General features: G+C 43.4%; 1 protein-coding gene across 1 annotated transcript; it reads left to right on the forward strand.

Annotated features, from left to right (window-relative positions):
• Positions 1-2610: 2610 nt before the first annotated feature.
• Positions 2611-8688, forward strand: LOC116407759. The gene is made up of 4 exons (XM_031893741.1): positions 2611-2977; positions 5660-5783; positions 6841-6914; positions 8124-8688. Exons 1-4 carry the CDS (start codon positions 2653-2655, stop codon positions 8516-8518), a joined length of 918 nt encoding a protein of 305 aa, XP_031749601.1. The 5' UTR covers positions 2611-2652; the 3' UTR covers positions 8519-8688.
• The last annotated feature ends 7566 nt before the right edge of the window (positions 8689-16254 follow it).

Genomic DNA, 16254 nt, shown 5'->3' on the forward strand with positions numbered 1-16254 from the left:
CCTGTGTGTGAGACCCAGCCCCCCAGGGCCAATTAATATGCAGAATAATCCTCCAATGAGAATCCCAGCTGATCTGTATAAATCTGGCTCCCTGTTCTCTGTTCCTGCAATTGGAGTTGGGAGCATTAAGCACAGTTTCCCAGCACTGAACAAGTCTGTCCCTTTATCCCCATGTCTGATTCCTGTGCCATATAATAAAGGAAAAAAATAACACAGAATACTCTCTATATGTATGATAAAAGCAAGATAGCTGTCAAAGTATTGGGAAACAGTGTTGGACAGCTCTCTTGCATTTTTAATTAGTTTTGGGTCAGTAGAATGCTCATTAATGAATTGGTTTCCATGTGTAATTAAAAGGCACCAATCAGTTGGGCTGATAGTCAGCTGGGATTTTTATTGGAGGATTATTTTGAATATTAATTGGCCCTGGAGGGCTGGGGCTCTCTTATACACAGTTAGGCCCCTAAGCTAGCCCAATAAGGGATCTCATTGACTTTAAAGGACAACTAAACCCTAAACATGAATATGGCTAGAAATGTTTAGCTATGTGTTTTGAGCCCTTGTACCAGCCCAAAGCCACCAAAGCTCTATAGAAATAAAGCCCCATTCCCCTGAAGATGCCCACAGTAGCTCTCCATCTTTTGCCTTGCCCAACTACTGCACATGCTCAGTCTGCTCTTGGCTGATGTCAGTGACCTGAGCTTAGGGATCGACTCACAATATTCTTCTTTCCCCTGCCTGCTTGGTCTGGTCACTATTAAACATGCATACAGGCCAACCAATCACAGTCCTGTCTGGCTGCTCTCTAAATAACTGAAGTCTTTTTCAGCTTGGGGCGAGACTTTAGCTGAATCCTTAGTGGGGCTTTTCTTTCCACCTTGTAATGATTCCAAATACTGAGCTGTGTAACAAATATAAGTTACAAAGGTTGGAAACAGAGGCAGAAGCTGTGACAAAAGTTTCAGTCACTTTGCTATTACCCAACAGCCCCTCTGGGAATAAACTGCCCCATTGGAAAGGTTTGTCTGTATGTAATACAGTGACTGTATATGCACCTTACACTCCCCCCCATGGCTAAGGTACAGAGTATTACTAGCGTTAGCACTGGGGCTATTTTTTTTTTTTTTTGCTTTTATATATACAACCACACAACAGTCAAATCACATCTTTCAAAGTGTTTATGAAGCAGTTGCATGGGGGTTTGTGTGCATTACACACGGGGAGAGGCCAAACTGTGCCAGTAGGTGTATAGGCAGAACAACATGATATGTACAGGGGAACCTCTGCACAAACACTATGTTCCTTCCCAGGATGCAAAGTGACTGACACTGAGCTCAGAGTTTGGGCTCTCACTATTATAAACAGGCTGTGTATGGAACCCCCAGGCTGCTCAGCAACCCTTTGCTTTGGTCAGTGTAATGCAAGTGTTAGAGAGAGTCATTTGTAGAAGGATAGAATTCAGAATGTGTTTTGCTTAGAAAAAGCCACAATTATCTTCTGAGCTGATATTTTGGGGGATGGGGATATGGGAATATTTGGGAGTCTGTTATAAACAAGTTATGTCTAAATACTAAGCTAAAACTTTTTTTTTTTTAGTTATATTTTGTAATACAATGTGTATAATAGGGCAGCGCTAGTTTATATGTACCTGTACCCATGATGCACCTGTGTCTCTGTGCCAATGGGATCATTTGTAGGTTCCACCTAGTTCTCTATGGAGGTTGAAGGAAAAAATATATACACAAGAGCATTGACCAATGAGAATGCTAATTAGATTCCCAGCACTATATCAGCCATTTTGATATTATCTTACATATAGAGATAATGATGTCATTTTCCCGTCATTATATGGCACAGGAATCAGACATGGGGATAAAGGGACAGACTTGTTCAGTGCTGGGAAACTGTGCTTAATGCTCCCAACTCCAATTGCAGGAACAGAGAACAGGGAGCCAGATTTATACAGATCAGCTGGGATTCTCATTGGAGGATTCTTTTGCATATTTATGCAGCCACTGGCTTTGTGCTGTTGTTTTGATAATTTACTACGTTCCCTAAGCTCCGCCTCCCAACAGCAGCCCAGGGCAAACTGAGCATGTGCAGGAGCCAGATCTTATAGAAGATGGTATAACAAAGTAACAAGATGGCAGCCCCCTGTGGACAACTTTGAAAGCATAAATCATTACTTTAATTAGGCTTCTCAACCTCTGGGCTTGTGCAGTAAGTTCAGAATGTTTATGTTTATGTTCAGTATACAAAATACAGCATTTCTAATGATTTTCTATTTTAGACTTTAGTTCTCCTTTAATATATACCCAGATAAGAAAACAGAGATCCATGTTACTATTTGGCTCCAGGACATTGTATTTAAACTCACATACATGTAGCAGAACTTCACTCTCGGAGACAGCTCGTGTATTCTATTGCCTATAGCTGAATATAGACAGCTGCCTATTATACAGTATTTAATACCTAACTTGAATTGGTTTAACATGTAACTCATTTGATGTGACGTTGTTGCTCCTGAATGTAAGTAGTGTTTGGTGAAGAAATTACTTTTACTTTCACATTTGATCCTTATAAAACATCCATCTCCATCAGTGATTATTCACCTCGGGGCACAGACAGGGAGTCAGGTCACCGGGAAGGAAAATGAATACAATCCCTGAGCTGACTTGTTATATTAATAACTACAGCCTTAATGACTGTCCCACTCCAAAGGGCAACCAGGTCTACGACCGGGTCCTCCTCCAGCTCTTTGGGTTCTTGGGACACGGCAAATCCTCCTTCATCAACACCTGCAAGTACGTCTTGGAAGATGGCGACTACCAGAACTATACAGACTCCAAAAAATCAGAAGGCGGCGACACTAAAACCAGAGTAACGTATCCGCTGACCAACACCCTGACGCTGGTGGACAACCGCGGCTGCTCAGTGATGAACGATTATGAGACAGCGGAAGTATTTGCTCAGCTTGGTAAGTCCATGGCTGTAAAAGTAATGCCTTCTCCAGGCAACAGTGATTGTGTGTCAGCATATTCAAGGTACGTCAGCCATCCCTGGCCTGTCCTGTCCTAAACCATTTGAGAGTTTTACATTTGGAAAGCAAGTTCCATGCAATATGTAGTCCCTATAAAAATATATATTAAAGTACTGGAATTCTTAATGAATCAGATGAAAGAGAGTGTAGTAGTGCTAGTAGTGCTCAGTCAAGATGAAAAAATTCTCTGACCAGTTGGCTCAAAGCTGTGGCCAAAATTCTGCCTTGGCTTTTCTAGAAAAACTACCAGCCTTCCTATTGCTCTTTGTTCCCTTGCAACCCTGGTATCAAGTTTCAATTCACCACCCACATGTCAACCCCTAGCACAAATAAAGGGACAGGAAATAGTTAAAGGTGATCTAAACCAAAAAAAATGATTTGATGTAAACTTATTTGGCACGATTCTTTGAGAACTTTTGTAATTTGCATTCATTTTCTAGTTTTAGTGGTTTCTGAGATTAGCAGTTTTAGTCAGTTGTACACTACTAATACTTTTGGCTCAATAGCTTTTTGTGAAAGCCAGAGGCAAAGAAATACCGGCAAACGAGTTGCTCAGTCTCTCACTGCCACTTACTTTGGCGACACACTCTCTTGCTTTCTACAGTCCCACCCCCGAGGCAACAATTGGGCTACAGTGGCCGGCCCTCCCCTAACCTGAGGGAAATTCCCCTTGCCTTATCCAATTGAGTGCCTGCTGTATAGCTGGATCAGACTGTTGTGCACCTTGGGGGAATAGTTCCTGCCCCCCAACAGCAGCCATCCTGTACTCACACTTTCTGGGGTGGGAATTTCAAACCCCTTCCATCATCCAACTGCCTGACAGGTGCCTCTTGGTGTTCTCGAGCACCTGCATTCTGGTGGTACTTGCTGGGATTATTATAAATAGTGTAGTCAAACCTGGCCGGCTGAACAAGGTGCCCAGCATGCAGATGCTAAACAGACCAGAAGGTTGTTATCTGTATAATGTCCACATGGCGCCCCACAAGATACTCAGAAAACTTTTCTGTGACTGCCCAAACAATAGCCAATAAGGCCAGTTTGAATTTGCATGGTTCCTTGTGTATGTGCAGCTGGCATTTGCCATGACCTTCTCGGTTCCTTTTTGCACCTGAGCCAACACAGTGCCCAGCCCTTGCAAACTAGCATCAGTTGGGGTGGTGGGTATGTATCATAGTGGTGGCCTATTTAGAATTTGAGGGACCCATTTTTCTTCCAGACTAGAGTGGCTTCCCTTTAACTACGGGTCCCTCTAATTCGAGTCCTTTCTAGTTGGGCCCTTCTCTTAGCTGAGACATGTGTGAGCCAGGTGTCCTGGTGCCCCCAGTGCCAACTCTTCAAATTAGGGCCAAGGTAACTTGCTGGCTACGGGTACGTTCAGTGTCACAAGCCAGCAACAAAAGGTCCGGAAGCTCTCAGGTTCAATCCCCATGGCTAGGCCCTGACTGTTCATCTCAATCAATTCATTCCAGAGGTTCCAGCTCCATCACAAACTGAGGGAGTATCAGGCTCTCCCTTTGGATTCAGGTAAATAATTTAGTCTGTGGCCACAGCGACCTCCCCATGCAACCCCTCCAAATGGGCAACAACCTCATCCTTGGCTTTATTGAACTTGGGTTTATTTACAGCACTCACGGGTAACAGGCCTGCAGTTGTACCTAAGATTCTGGTGGCAGAGCCTTCCATCCTGCCGACTACGCCAACTATATCTACGCTAACTATATCATTTTGAAATCTAGAGTTCAGTTTAACAACTATGTTTATCATTCATCAATCTTGTGGAATCTTGGATATTACCTCAGCTTGTGTCTCCTTCTTCACCTACTAAAGGTGGCCATACACGAGCAGATCCGCTCGCTTGGCGATGTCGCCAAGCGAGCGGATCTTCCCCCGATATCCCCACCTACGGGTGGGCGATATCGGGGAGCATTTAGGTAAAAAAAAAATAATCAGATCGTTTGGCCCTGGGGCCAAACGATCGGATTATGTGGGCAGCAATGGGGCAGTCGGATCGGGGACCGCATCAATGAGCGATGCGGTCCCCGATCCGACCGGATTTTCTAACCTGGCCGATCGAGATCTGGACAATTTCAGGCCAGATATCGGTAGGCCAGGCCGCTCTGCTCTCCCCATACACGGGCCGATTAGCTGCCGAATCGGTCCAAGGGACCCATATCGGCAGCTATAGTCGGCCCGTGTATGGGGACCTTAAGTCTCTCAGCCACCTCTTATACCTAGCTCTTCACTGCCAGGAAGGCTGGGTTAAAAAAAGGCAAAATTAAAAAAATTGTCGTGGGCGTCATTCTCTTGACACACACAACAAAATTTTTTGACGTGCAACATTTTCAACGTTTCACAATTTTTTTGTTGAAGCGAAATGGGACAGATTCGCTTATCACTAGTTACTTCCTAGAACCAAACAACATTTGTACTAACTGACAATACAAAACAAGTGCAGTACCATTTTTGGTTTATAATTACTTTTTACCTGCACCTGGGACAGCTGACCTGTATAGTAAAGGGTAGTTTTCCTCCCTGTCCACACACACACATATATATATATAAGTATACACATACATATATAAAGATAAAAATAATGATTTAACTTAATTTTATTTCTAGCCAATTTATTGCCCCTGGATCAGGGAGTGGAGTGGAGCAGAGGATTTGGACTCGCAGAAAGAATTGTGGAGGCTGAGAAATTTGTAAAATCATCTGACTTTATATTCCCTATTTTTGTCTACAGGTAAGAATTTCTAAGACTGAGCATTATACAGATTACAGTAACTATAGTTACATATAGTTACATAGTTACATAGGGTTGAAAAAAGACCAGTGTCCATCAAGTTCAACCCATCCAAGTAAACCCAGCACACTTAACCCACACCTACCAATCTATACACTCACACTATATGTATCACTCGGCAATATCATTTAAAAAAAAAAAAACATAAAACCTTCTAAAATGCCATCAGATTATACCTGGGCAAATCTGGCGGCAGAGCTGGGTGGGAGAGGTGAAGGTCAATTCCAGCGGAAGTGATTTTAAAAAATAAGTAAACTTTTTTTTTCTATCAGCAAAATGACTCTAAACAGCCTCCAGAATTACCTACCTTTGTCCCAGCATTGTGTCTGACCTGGCTCCTCAGTTAGAAGTTGATCGTTTCCTTTGCTTCCTTGTGCAGAGTGAAGCCCCACCCCCACTTCCTGTTCAGGTCTCTCATCCAAAAAAAAACCCTGCTAATGCACAGACTGGCTCCTGCTGCCTCCAGGCATGTGCAGAAGGCTCTCCACTTTGACTACAGTAGTCGAAGTGATGAGAGAACTGAACAGGAAGTGGGGGCGTGGCTTCACTCTGCAAAAGGAAGCAAAGGAAAAAATCATCTTCTAACTGAGGAATCAGGTCAGACACAATGCTGGGACAAAGGTAGGTAATTCTGGAGGCAGTTTAGAGTCATTTTACTTTAACATGCAGCCATACATGTGACGCCACTTCTACAACATGGAGGAGCATTTAGGGCCGGTGCCAAGGGTGGCCCTGTACATGGGCACATTCAGTGTTGGCCCAAGACAAGTTGCCTCTATTCCCTGCCAGGCAGACAGTCTACCCGTAAATTAGATCTATTACTCATAAAACCATGTTGGCACCAACACAAACTTGTGTAATTTGCAATGCATTAAAGTTCCCTTATATAGTATTATTATAATAGAGAGGAAGGGGCAGAGTAAAATAAGTGACACACAGTGACTCTTTTTTTCTTACTAAGTGCCTTTTTCTTTTTTTTTTTTTTTTATATTTCTAGTGTAACGAAAAACATTTCTGATGAAGAAATTCCAGAGATCAAAATGTTGCTTGAAACAGCCAGAGACCTGACAGGTACAGTACTGTGTGTGCTCCATTTCTATTCATCCATGTTATTCTACTATAATATTAGCAAACTCATTCTCAAATGTAGATAAAGTGTTAATAATACACACAATATCCAGCAACACAATACCAAGGCCAAGATGGGAGCGGCTGGGAGGAATCAGGCCCACATGTGCCAGTTTTCCCATCCCCCTCTACATCAACAATGTGCCTTGGAGTCCTAGTCCTTAAAGGGACACTAAACCCAACTGTAAAGCTGCCCCACTGCGCCCCCTAGTTCTCTATAGAAGTTGATGAAAAACGTAATTACACATGGAAACCGATTCCCCAATGAGAATTCTACTGACCCAAAACTTTTTTTCATTATAGATGCAAGAGAAGTGACCAATGAGAATGCTGATTCCCAGCACTGTGTCAGGCCCCTTGCTGGTACCTTACATATAGAGATAATGATGTCATTTTCCCGTCATTATATGGCACAGGAATCAGACATGGGGATAAAGAACTTTTACAAATATATATAAGTGCAAGTTTCAGTGTATGCTCCTCACTTCAGATACCTTGTGTCCCAGGTCAAATACGGTTCAATAAAATACTCCAAAGTGCCGTCTTCTGCTTTAGACTTAGTGATGAGGTCTTATGGGGAAATAAGACCCCCTTGGGTTTACATGGCATCCAATTGGTTCGCTTGTAGCTCACGACTCTCTGCTTTCCCACCTCTTAGTTTCAGGCAGTGTTAGGAACCACTTCACTTAGGTACATTTCCAACGTTAGCAACTTTAGGTTAATTCCACGACTTTTCCGTTTCCCTTTCCTTTCTGTGCACTTACGGTGGGATAAATGCATATGCCATATGTGTTTTAAAAACTTAATGACTTTAATACAAATAAAACTTCCAAATACACTCACAAACAGAGTATAGGGTGTGCGTATCAAGAGTCACTGGGATGGATCAGGGGGCTGCTCATTTTCCTTTCCCTGATCAAGACCTGCAGTGTCGCTCCTGGGTTCAGCAGTCCTGCCCTGTATAGTGCTCCTCCTCTGTGTCCTCTCTCACCGCTGACGCGTTTCGCCACTTCCAGCTTCCTCCTGAATCTACTAATTAAAAATATATAAATTCGGAGATTCTTTACATCCTACCCTGAAACTTTTGCTGTACCCTATATTTATCAACCCAATATTGTCATATAACTCTTATAAGTCTTTTCTTCTTCACAGAGATCTTTCCTGTTGTGGTTCTGACCCATAAGACCTGTGGGAATCTGAGAGAAATGAAGGACACGTTTGAAAACATAGGGGCGGAGCGAGTCTTTGCCCTTGATAATTTCACCCCAGAAGATCACATCAAAACCAGAGGGAGGCACGAGGAGGTGCTGAAGTTCTTCTGCGAAATTATCAAAGATATAGAGTTTCGCTTGGACAGAATGGGGGATCCGGAGAAAAAGAGACAAGAAAGGAAGAAAAAATTACTCAAGTTCATTCATGAGCGGGAAATTAAAAAGGGAGAGGAGGAGCTGGAACTGCAGAAAATGAAGGAACAAAGGATGAAGAGAGAAATGGAGGAAATGCAAAGAAAGATACAGGAGCAGAATAAGGGTTGCAATGTATCCTAAACCCAATGACTTTTTCTTCCAATTAAGAATGAGTTCACACTACATACTTTTTTTTTTCCATTTTATAAAAATGTTTATTGGGGATTTTAGAACATATACAGAGATAAATACTTTTTTTCCAACAAACTTGTAACAACATGGTCTTACTAAATAAACTGGTTTTTGCCAAACCTTGCGCCTTACATCTCTTTATTGATAAGGCAGTTAAGAGTGGGCTGGTACCTTTCCTTTTCACATTCCAGGCCTATCTGGTTTCTGTATGTAAAGCGGAAAATATTACATTCAGTAACATCAGAAACCATTGTTTATTCAGTTATGTGTCGTTAGAAAACCTCCCATAGGGTAATGCAGAATTCTTATAACGGTGCAACAAATATAGGGAAATAGGAAAACAAATGGTTACTTTTTTTTGCCTGTTTTTGAAATATATGGAGTAAATAAATTGGCTAATATATATTATTGTTCTTAAGGGGGCAACTATGCATTCACTCCGGTGCTGACATAAGCATATCCTTTATTTTGGGCTTTATTTTCCCCTAACCAGTGGCTCGTGAGCAACATGTTGCTCCCCAACCCCTTGGATGTTGCTCCCAGTGGCCTCAAAGTAGGTGCTCATTGTTGAATTCTTGGCTTGGAGGCAAGTTTTGGTTGCATACAAACCCAATATAACGCCAAACAGAGCCTTCTGTAGGCTGACAGTGCACATAGGGGCAATTAAATAGCCAATTATTGCTCTTATTGGCACCCCCAGGAACCATTTTTATGCTTGTGTTGCTCCCCAACCCTTTTTCCATTTGAATGTGGCTCACGGGTATAAAAGGTTGAGGATCCCTGCCCTAAAAGATTAAAGTTATAAAGGTCAGTTATTAGAATATTTATCTTGAGGTTGTTCTGCAGGAGACCGTTTGCCTCGTGGGGTGTGCTGAGTTTTGGCCCATATGTGAGACAGGGTTATCATTTGAGAAGAACTCTGTGAGGCAGTAGGTGACTGAGGGACTGGGGCTCAGAGTTGAAGATGTTGTATAACTTCCATTCCGTCCGCGACTGTAGAGGGTGAATACTGTAAGTGAAGTTTAGACGTAAGGGGAATAATCAATGATACTTGATGTTATGTGATGGAAGGATAGCCAGTGCTGGTACATCTCCATTGGATAGTTTGAGGTGCAAGGCCCACAAATATCTGGATAGGATGTCCCTCAAATTGTAGAGGGTCTGTTTTCCTGGCTGCCTTTATTATTATTTCTTTCATTTGGAAATAGTGGAATTTTGCAATTATATCTTGAGGTTGATTAGTGATTAGCTGATTTGTGCTGGTTTGCCAAGAGAACTCTGTCAAGTTCTAACCTATCTAGAGATCAGTGTGGAACGAGTGAGGATAGCAGTGCAACAATGTCTCTTTCCAAATCTTTATAGGTTTCTAAAAGCCCCCTTATACGAATATTATCTCTTCTTGATTGGTTTTCTTTTCTTCCATTTGTTCTTGTAGATCTGCAATTTGTCGTTAAATAGCAAGTACATGTGACTTATGGCCATCTATAACTGTGATGGCATCAGGTCTGTGCATTGGCCCAGTTCTGCTTTAGTTTGAGATTTAGTTATTTTTGAGGACGTTGCTCCTGGTTTATGTTTAAATCGAGACAGTAGCTTCTTTAGAGTGGGGCTGCAGGTCAAAATGCGATGTTGTTTCCACTTCTGGTAAAGGAGTCTGAATGTTGAGGTTCTAAAGGTTCTGGTGCCTTGTGCATATATTCCTCTATATGTTTACCTGCGGTAGAATGTTTAGATACAGAGCTTTGTGGCGCATAAGATTTTACCCATTTGCCCATGGTGATGCAATTATAGGATTGTAGCAGCTGATCTAAAAGTTTCTGAAATCATTTGCTCTCTTTGTTACCCTATAGCAGTGATTCCCAACCAGTGGCTCGTGAGCAACATGTTGCTCCCCAACCCTTTGGGTGTTGCTCTCCATGGCCTCAAATCAGGTGTCCATTTTTGAATTCCTGGTAAGAAGGGAAAGTTTTGGCTGCATAAAAACCCAGTATAATGCCAAACAGAGCCTTTTCTAGGCTGCCAGTCCACATAGGGGCTATTAAGTAGCCAATTTATAGCTCTTCTTGGCACCCCCAGGAACCTTTTTCATGCTTGTGTTGCTCCCCAACACTTTTTCCATTTGAATGTGGCTCACGGGTATAAAAGGTTGGGGATCCCTGCCCTATAGTAAGTTTCACATACAAAGGTATGCTCATAGGTGAAGATTTGGCTGAGCCAATTAGGGGAAATTGCTCTTTTTTATTTTGCCTTATTGCTTGAGAAAATTAATTTACAGATGTAAGTCTAGTCTTAGGGGCACATTTACTAATCCACGAACGTCCGAAAAGCGTCTGAATGCGTTTTTTTCGTAATGATCGGTACTTTGCGACTTTTTCGCAAATTGTCGCAACTTTTTCGAGCTCTCAATACGAAAGTCGCGACAATTCACGAAAGTCATAATGGCAATGAAAAAGTCGCGACAATTCACGAAAGTCATAATGGCAATGAAAAAGTCGCGACAATTCACGAAAGTCATAATGGCAATGAAAAAGTCGCGACAATTCACGAAATTTGTAATGGCTATGAAAAAGTCGCGACAATTCGTGTAAGTCGTAACGGTTACGAAAAAGTCGCGACAATTTACGGAAAAGTCGTAACGGCGACGAAAAAAATCGCAAAAAATAAGAAAAAGTCGCAAAATGTTCGTTTTCCAATCCGAATTTTTCTCATTCGGATTCATGGATTAGTAAATCAGCCCCTTAGTGTAAGTTATCCAGTCCGCCACCACCACCACAGACTTTTATCTACTTTACTAACTGGAAAATTATCCCAGCTACTATGTTTTTGTATATGTAGGGATTCTAGGAAATGGGATTGAGGTCCGGGGGCAGACCAGTGTTCATACACCCACACAACTTAAAGTCTTCTCACCTAGAAAAGATGGCCCACAGGCAGTTTTATTTTGGGCTTTCCAAGCAACTCTTGCAGATTGCAGACCACAATAAATCATCTGTGGGCTGTTTACCCCACTAGAAGTGCAGGTTAATAGAGCCCACACTCTGGTTGGGGGAAACAATACCATTTTGGGCAAAAAATGCTCCTAACGGGCACTATGTCCCCAGCAACAGGAGGGGCTCCCAGTGTGGGCGGCCATGTTTCCCCAACCAGAGTGTGGGCTCTATTAACCTGCATTTCCAGTGGGGAAAACTATTTTTCACTGATCAGGGCCCTTTGAAGGGACACTAAACCCAACCGTAAAGCTGTCCCACTGCGCCCCCTAGTTCTCTATTGAAGTTGATGAAAAACGTAATTACACATGGAAACCAATTCCCCAATGAGAATTCTACTGACCCAAAACTTAATTATAGATGCAAGAGAAGTGACCAATGAGAATGCTGATTCCCAGCACTGTGTCAGGCCCCTTGCTGGTACCTTACATATAGAGATAATGATGGCATTTTCCCGTCATTATATGGCACAGGAATCAGACATGGGGATAAAGGGACAGACTTGTTCAGTGCTGGGAAACTGTGCTTAATGCTCCCAACTCCAATTGCAGGAACAGAGAACAGGGAGTCAGATTTATACAGATCAGCTGGGATTCTCATTGGAGGATTCTTTTGCATTTCAATGCTGCCAATGCGGGCCCTAGAGAGCTGGGAAAGTTTTATTGTGCAATATTGCTTTAAGAATACAACCCTGATGTTGCTGGACTACAGCTCCCAGCATGCCTCACCCTTCATTATATGTTACATTATTCTGGGATTTGTAGTCCAGCAACAGCTGAGTAACATTTGGTTGAGCCGCGCTGTGCAGCAGGGTTTATATCCCCTTTAATGGAGCAGATCTGACAATACCCCCATATGTCCCATTGTACCTTCTCCTCCACAGATTTCCTCAAACATAAAGCTGATTGAGATGAACATCTTGTGTAAATGTTTGGGACCAAGTACCATTGGGATAACATTTTCCCACTTGACTTAGATTAATAGAACATTTATGTATTCCTTCCCAGATATTTTCCCAGGCTTTTGATTAAAGTGTTTGATTAAACTCTTGTTCCCATTGTTTTACATAGGTTGGGGGAATACAGTTAGATTTTGACAGTAGGGAACAATAGAGTAGGGAAATCAAGCCTCCTGATACAGAGATGGTACATAAACTGTTCCAAAAGCTGTAGAAAGGAGGTGAATCTGTAAAGACTGACAGTAATGCTGTAACTGATGAAATATACATTTACAGCGCAGTGTTGCCACCTAGTGGACACTGAGGAGCACACCTCAGGGGGACTCGACTAGGAAAATAATCACACACAGTTTTGCAGCAAAGATAAACTTTATATAACACAGTCACTGTAGGATGCAAATACCTTAAACGACAAGGAAAGGTGAATATAAATTAAAAGTAAGTCTAAACACATTCTTTTTAAGTACTTACTGCATATCTAAATTCCCAGATCCCTGCTTGCTTCTCTGAGATATGGTGCTGGCAGCCTACAGCAGTGTGAAGCCTACAGTGACATCACTGAAATCTCTCTCCCCTTCCTGTAGATGCCAGCGGCAGCTTTCCTATTCTCTGAGCATGTGTGTAACTTGATCCTGTCTGCTGTTCTGAGTTACACATGCCCACCAGCCAATCAGAAGCAGAACCACTGTTACCATAGCAACACGCGCTACGGGGGCACCACATAGCGCAAGCGGTGCTCAGCAAGGGGCAAAATAATTTCTTACATTTGTCTGCACAGTCAACCGCCATGGTGCCGAGCGAGGTGCGACTCTGTGCGCTGAGTGAATATATTAAACTGTGAGAAAGGACGGACGCGCGCCTGCGGTCAGGGTGGGGGGGATGAAATGCATGCGCAGTGTGGAGCAGAGAGGGAAAGGAAGTGGGAATACCTTTTTCAAGATGGCAGCGCCGTTCACAAAATGGAGAGAAATTAGGATGTAGGTGTAACTTAGTAAATCTTTTATTATGCGATCCAAAAATAGTGATTTCACTGAACAACAGTAGAACTATTGAGGAGTGTGATTTATAAATTTTGACTTTCGTTCTCCTTTAACGCTGTGTAAAGTTTGTACCCACACACACACACACACACAGGCTATTGCTGTAGGCTTTATTTTACAATCTGTATGGCTGCCAGCTCTGCTCACATGGCTGTAACACCATAATGGCTCACATGACTGTCATCCCATAGTGACTATGATACTATCTGGTTTGCTGGAAAGGGCGCCCTCTAATGTCAGCAGTGTTGCATAGCACTGAACATTAACAAAACATAACAAACATCTTATAACAGGGTTGCTGTTGAACACTACACACTGCTATGGGAAACCTGTGTGGGTTTAGTCACTACTGGCTCAGTCTCTCTGGGGACACAGTCCCACACTCCCCTCCTGGAGGAAATACCCTTTCCCAGTTCAGTCCTGGCAAAGTCCCTTCCCCAGAGCTCTTTCCCCAGGTAGCGCTACCTGCCCCAAAGTCCCTTCCCCGGAGCTCTTTCCCAGGTAGCGCTACCTGCCCCAAAGTCCCTTCCCCAGAGCTCTTTCCCCAGGTAGCGCTACCTGCCCCAAAGTCCCTTCCCCAGAGCTCTTTCCCCAGGTAGCGCTACCTGCCCCAAAGTCCCTTCCCCGGAGCTCTTTCAGTTTCCCCAGGTAGCGCTACCTGCCCCAAAGTCCCTTCCCCAGAGCTCTTTCCCCAGGTAGCACTACCTGCCCCAAAGTCCCTTCCCCAGAGCTCTTTCCCCAGGTAGCGCTACCTGCCCCAAAGTCCCTTCCCCAGAGCTCTTTCAGTTCCCCCAGGTAGCGCTACCTGCCCCAAAGTCCCTTCCCCAGAGCTCTTTCCCCAGGTAGCGCTACCTGCCCCAAAGTCCCTTCCCCGGAGCTCTTTCAGTTTCCCCAGGTAGCGCTACCTGCCCCAAAGTCCCTTCCCCAGAGCTCTTTCCCCAGGTAGCGCTACCTGCCCCAAAGTCCCTTCCCCAGAGCTCTTTCCCCAGGTAGCGCTACCTGGCCCAAAGTCCCTTCCCCAGAGCTCTTTCCCCAGGTAGCACTACCTGCCCCAAAGTCCCTTCCCCAGAGCTCTTTCCCCAGGTAGCGCTACCTGCCCCAAAGTCCCTTCCCCAGAGCTCTTTCCCCAGGTAGCGCTACCTGCCCCAAAGTCCCTTCCCCAGAGCTCTTTCAGTTCCCCCAGGTAGCGCTACCTGCCCCAAAGTCCCTTCCCCAGAGCTCTTTCAGTTCCCCCAGGTAGCGCTACCTGCCCCAAAGTCCCTTCCCCAGAGCTCTTTCCCCAGGTAGCACTACCTGCCCCAAAGTCCCTTCCCCAGAGCTCTTTCCCCAGGTAGCGCTACCTGCCCCAAAGTCCCTTCCCCAGAGCTCTTTCAGTTCCCCCAGGTAGCGCTACCTGCCCCAAAGTCCCTTCCCCAGAGCTCTTTCAGTTCCCCCAGGTAGCGCTACCTGCCCCAAAGTCCCTTCCCCAGAGCTCTTTCAGTTCCCCCAGGTAGCGCTACCTGCCCCAAAGTCCCCTCCCCGGAGCTCTTTCCCCAGGTAGCGCTACCTGCCCCAAAGTACCTAAGGGAATCATTTAACCATGAAATAAACCCAATAGGACTGTTCTGCCCCCAATAAGGGGTAATTATATCTTAGTTGGGATCAAGTACAGGTACTGTTTTATTATTACAGAGAAAAGGGAATCATTTAACCATTAAATAAACCCAATAGGGCTGTTCTGCCCCCAATAAGGGGTAATTATATCTTAGTTGGGATCAAGTACAGGTACTGTTTTATTATTACAGAGAAAAGGGAATCATTTAACCATTAAATAAACCCAATAGGACTGTTCTGCCCCAATAAGGGGTAATTATATCTTAGTTGGGATCAAGTACAGGTACTGTTTTATTATTACAGAGAAAAGGGAATCATTTAACCATGAAATAAACCCAATAGGGCTGTTCTGCCCCCAATAAGGGGTAATTATATCTTAGTTGGGATCAAGTACAGGTACTGTTTTATTATTACAGAGAAAAGGGAATCATTTAACCATTAAATAAACCCAATAGGGCTGTTCTGCCCCAATAAGGGGTAATTATATCTTAGTTGGGATCAAGTACAGGTACTGTTTTATTATTACAGAGAAAAGGGAATCATTTAACCATTAAATAAACCCAATAGGGCTGTTCTGCCCCAATAAGGGGTAATTATATCTTAGTTGGGATCAAGTACAGGTACTGTTTTATTATGCCCTATGCTGCCTGTGTGTGCCATACTCTGCCTTCCCTACCCTGCCTATGTGTGCCTATTTATATGCACTATTTATATGCTACCATTTATATGCTAATATTTAAATGTGGCGACTATTTGCGTGCGTTATTCAGCGCATGTACCGTCAAACACCGCATGGAAATAGTCTTCGCGAGTTAAATAACGCATGCAATATCGTGCGTAAAATAGCGCAAGTATGCTTATAGTGAATCATGCGATAAGTCGCGAAAATTTAGACGCGATAAAATTTTTACCGCACGCTATAAATAGCTCATGTTTTATCACACTTTAGTGAATCGGCCCCTAAATGTCTAAAAATGAAAAAATCAAATTTTCCATAATATAAACACTCATACCAGAAACAAAAATACAACTGATTTGGAAAGTTCCATGTCTCCTGAACGTGCCAATACCAAATATATATAGTTTTATGGAAATTTTTAGACTTTA

Source organism: Xenopus tropicalis, chromosome 9 (genome assembly GCF_000004195.4).
Source record: "Xenopus tropicalis strain Nigerian chromosome 9, UCB_Xtro_10.0, whole genome shotgun sequence".
In the NCBI taxonomy this organism is placed as follows: Eukaryota; Metazoa; Chordata; class Amphibia; order Anura; family Pipidae; genus Xenopus; species Xenopus tropicalis.

Coding starts and splice junctions, on each gene's coding strand:
- LOC116407759 (XM_031893741.1), top strand. CDS start 2,653: ATGAATACAATCCCTGAGCTGACTTGTTATATTAATAACTACAGCCTT. Junction 2,978..5,659: donor GGAAGTATTTGCTCAGCTTG/GTAAGTCCATGG, acceptor TTTTATTTCTAG/CCAATTTATTGCCCCTGGAT. Junction 5,784..6,840: donor TTCCCTATTTTTGTCTACAG/GTAAGAATTTCT, acceptor TTATATTTCTAG/TGTAACGAAAAACATTTCTG.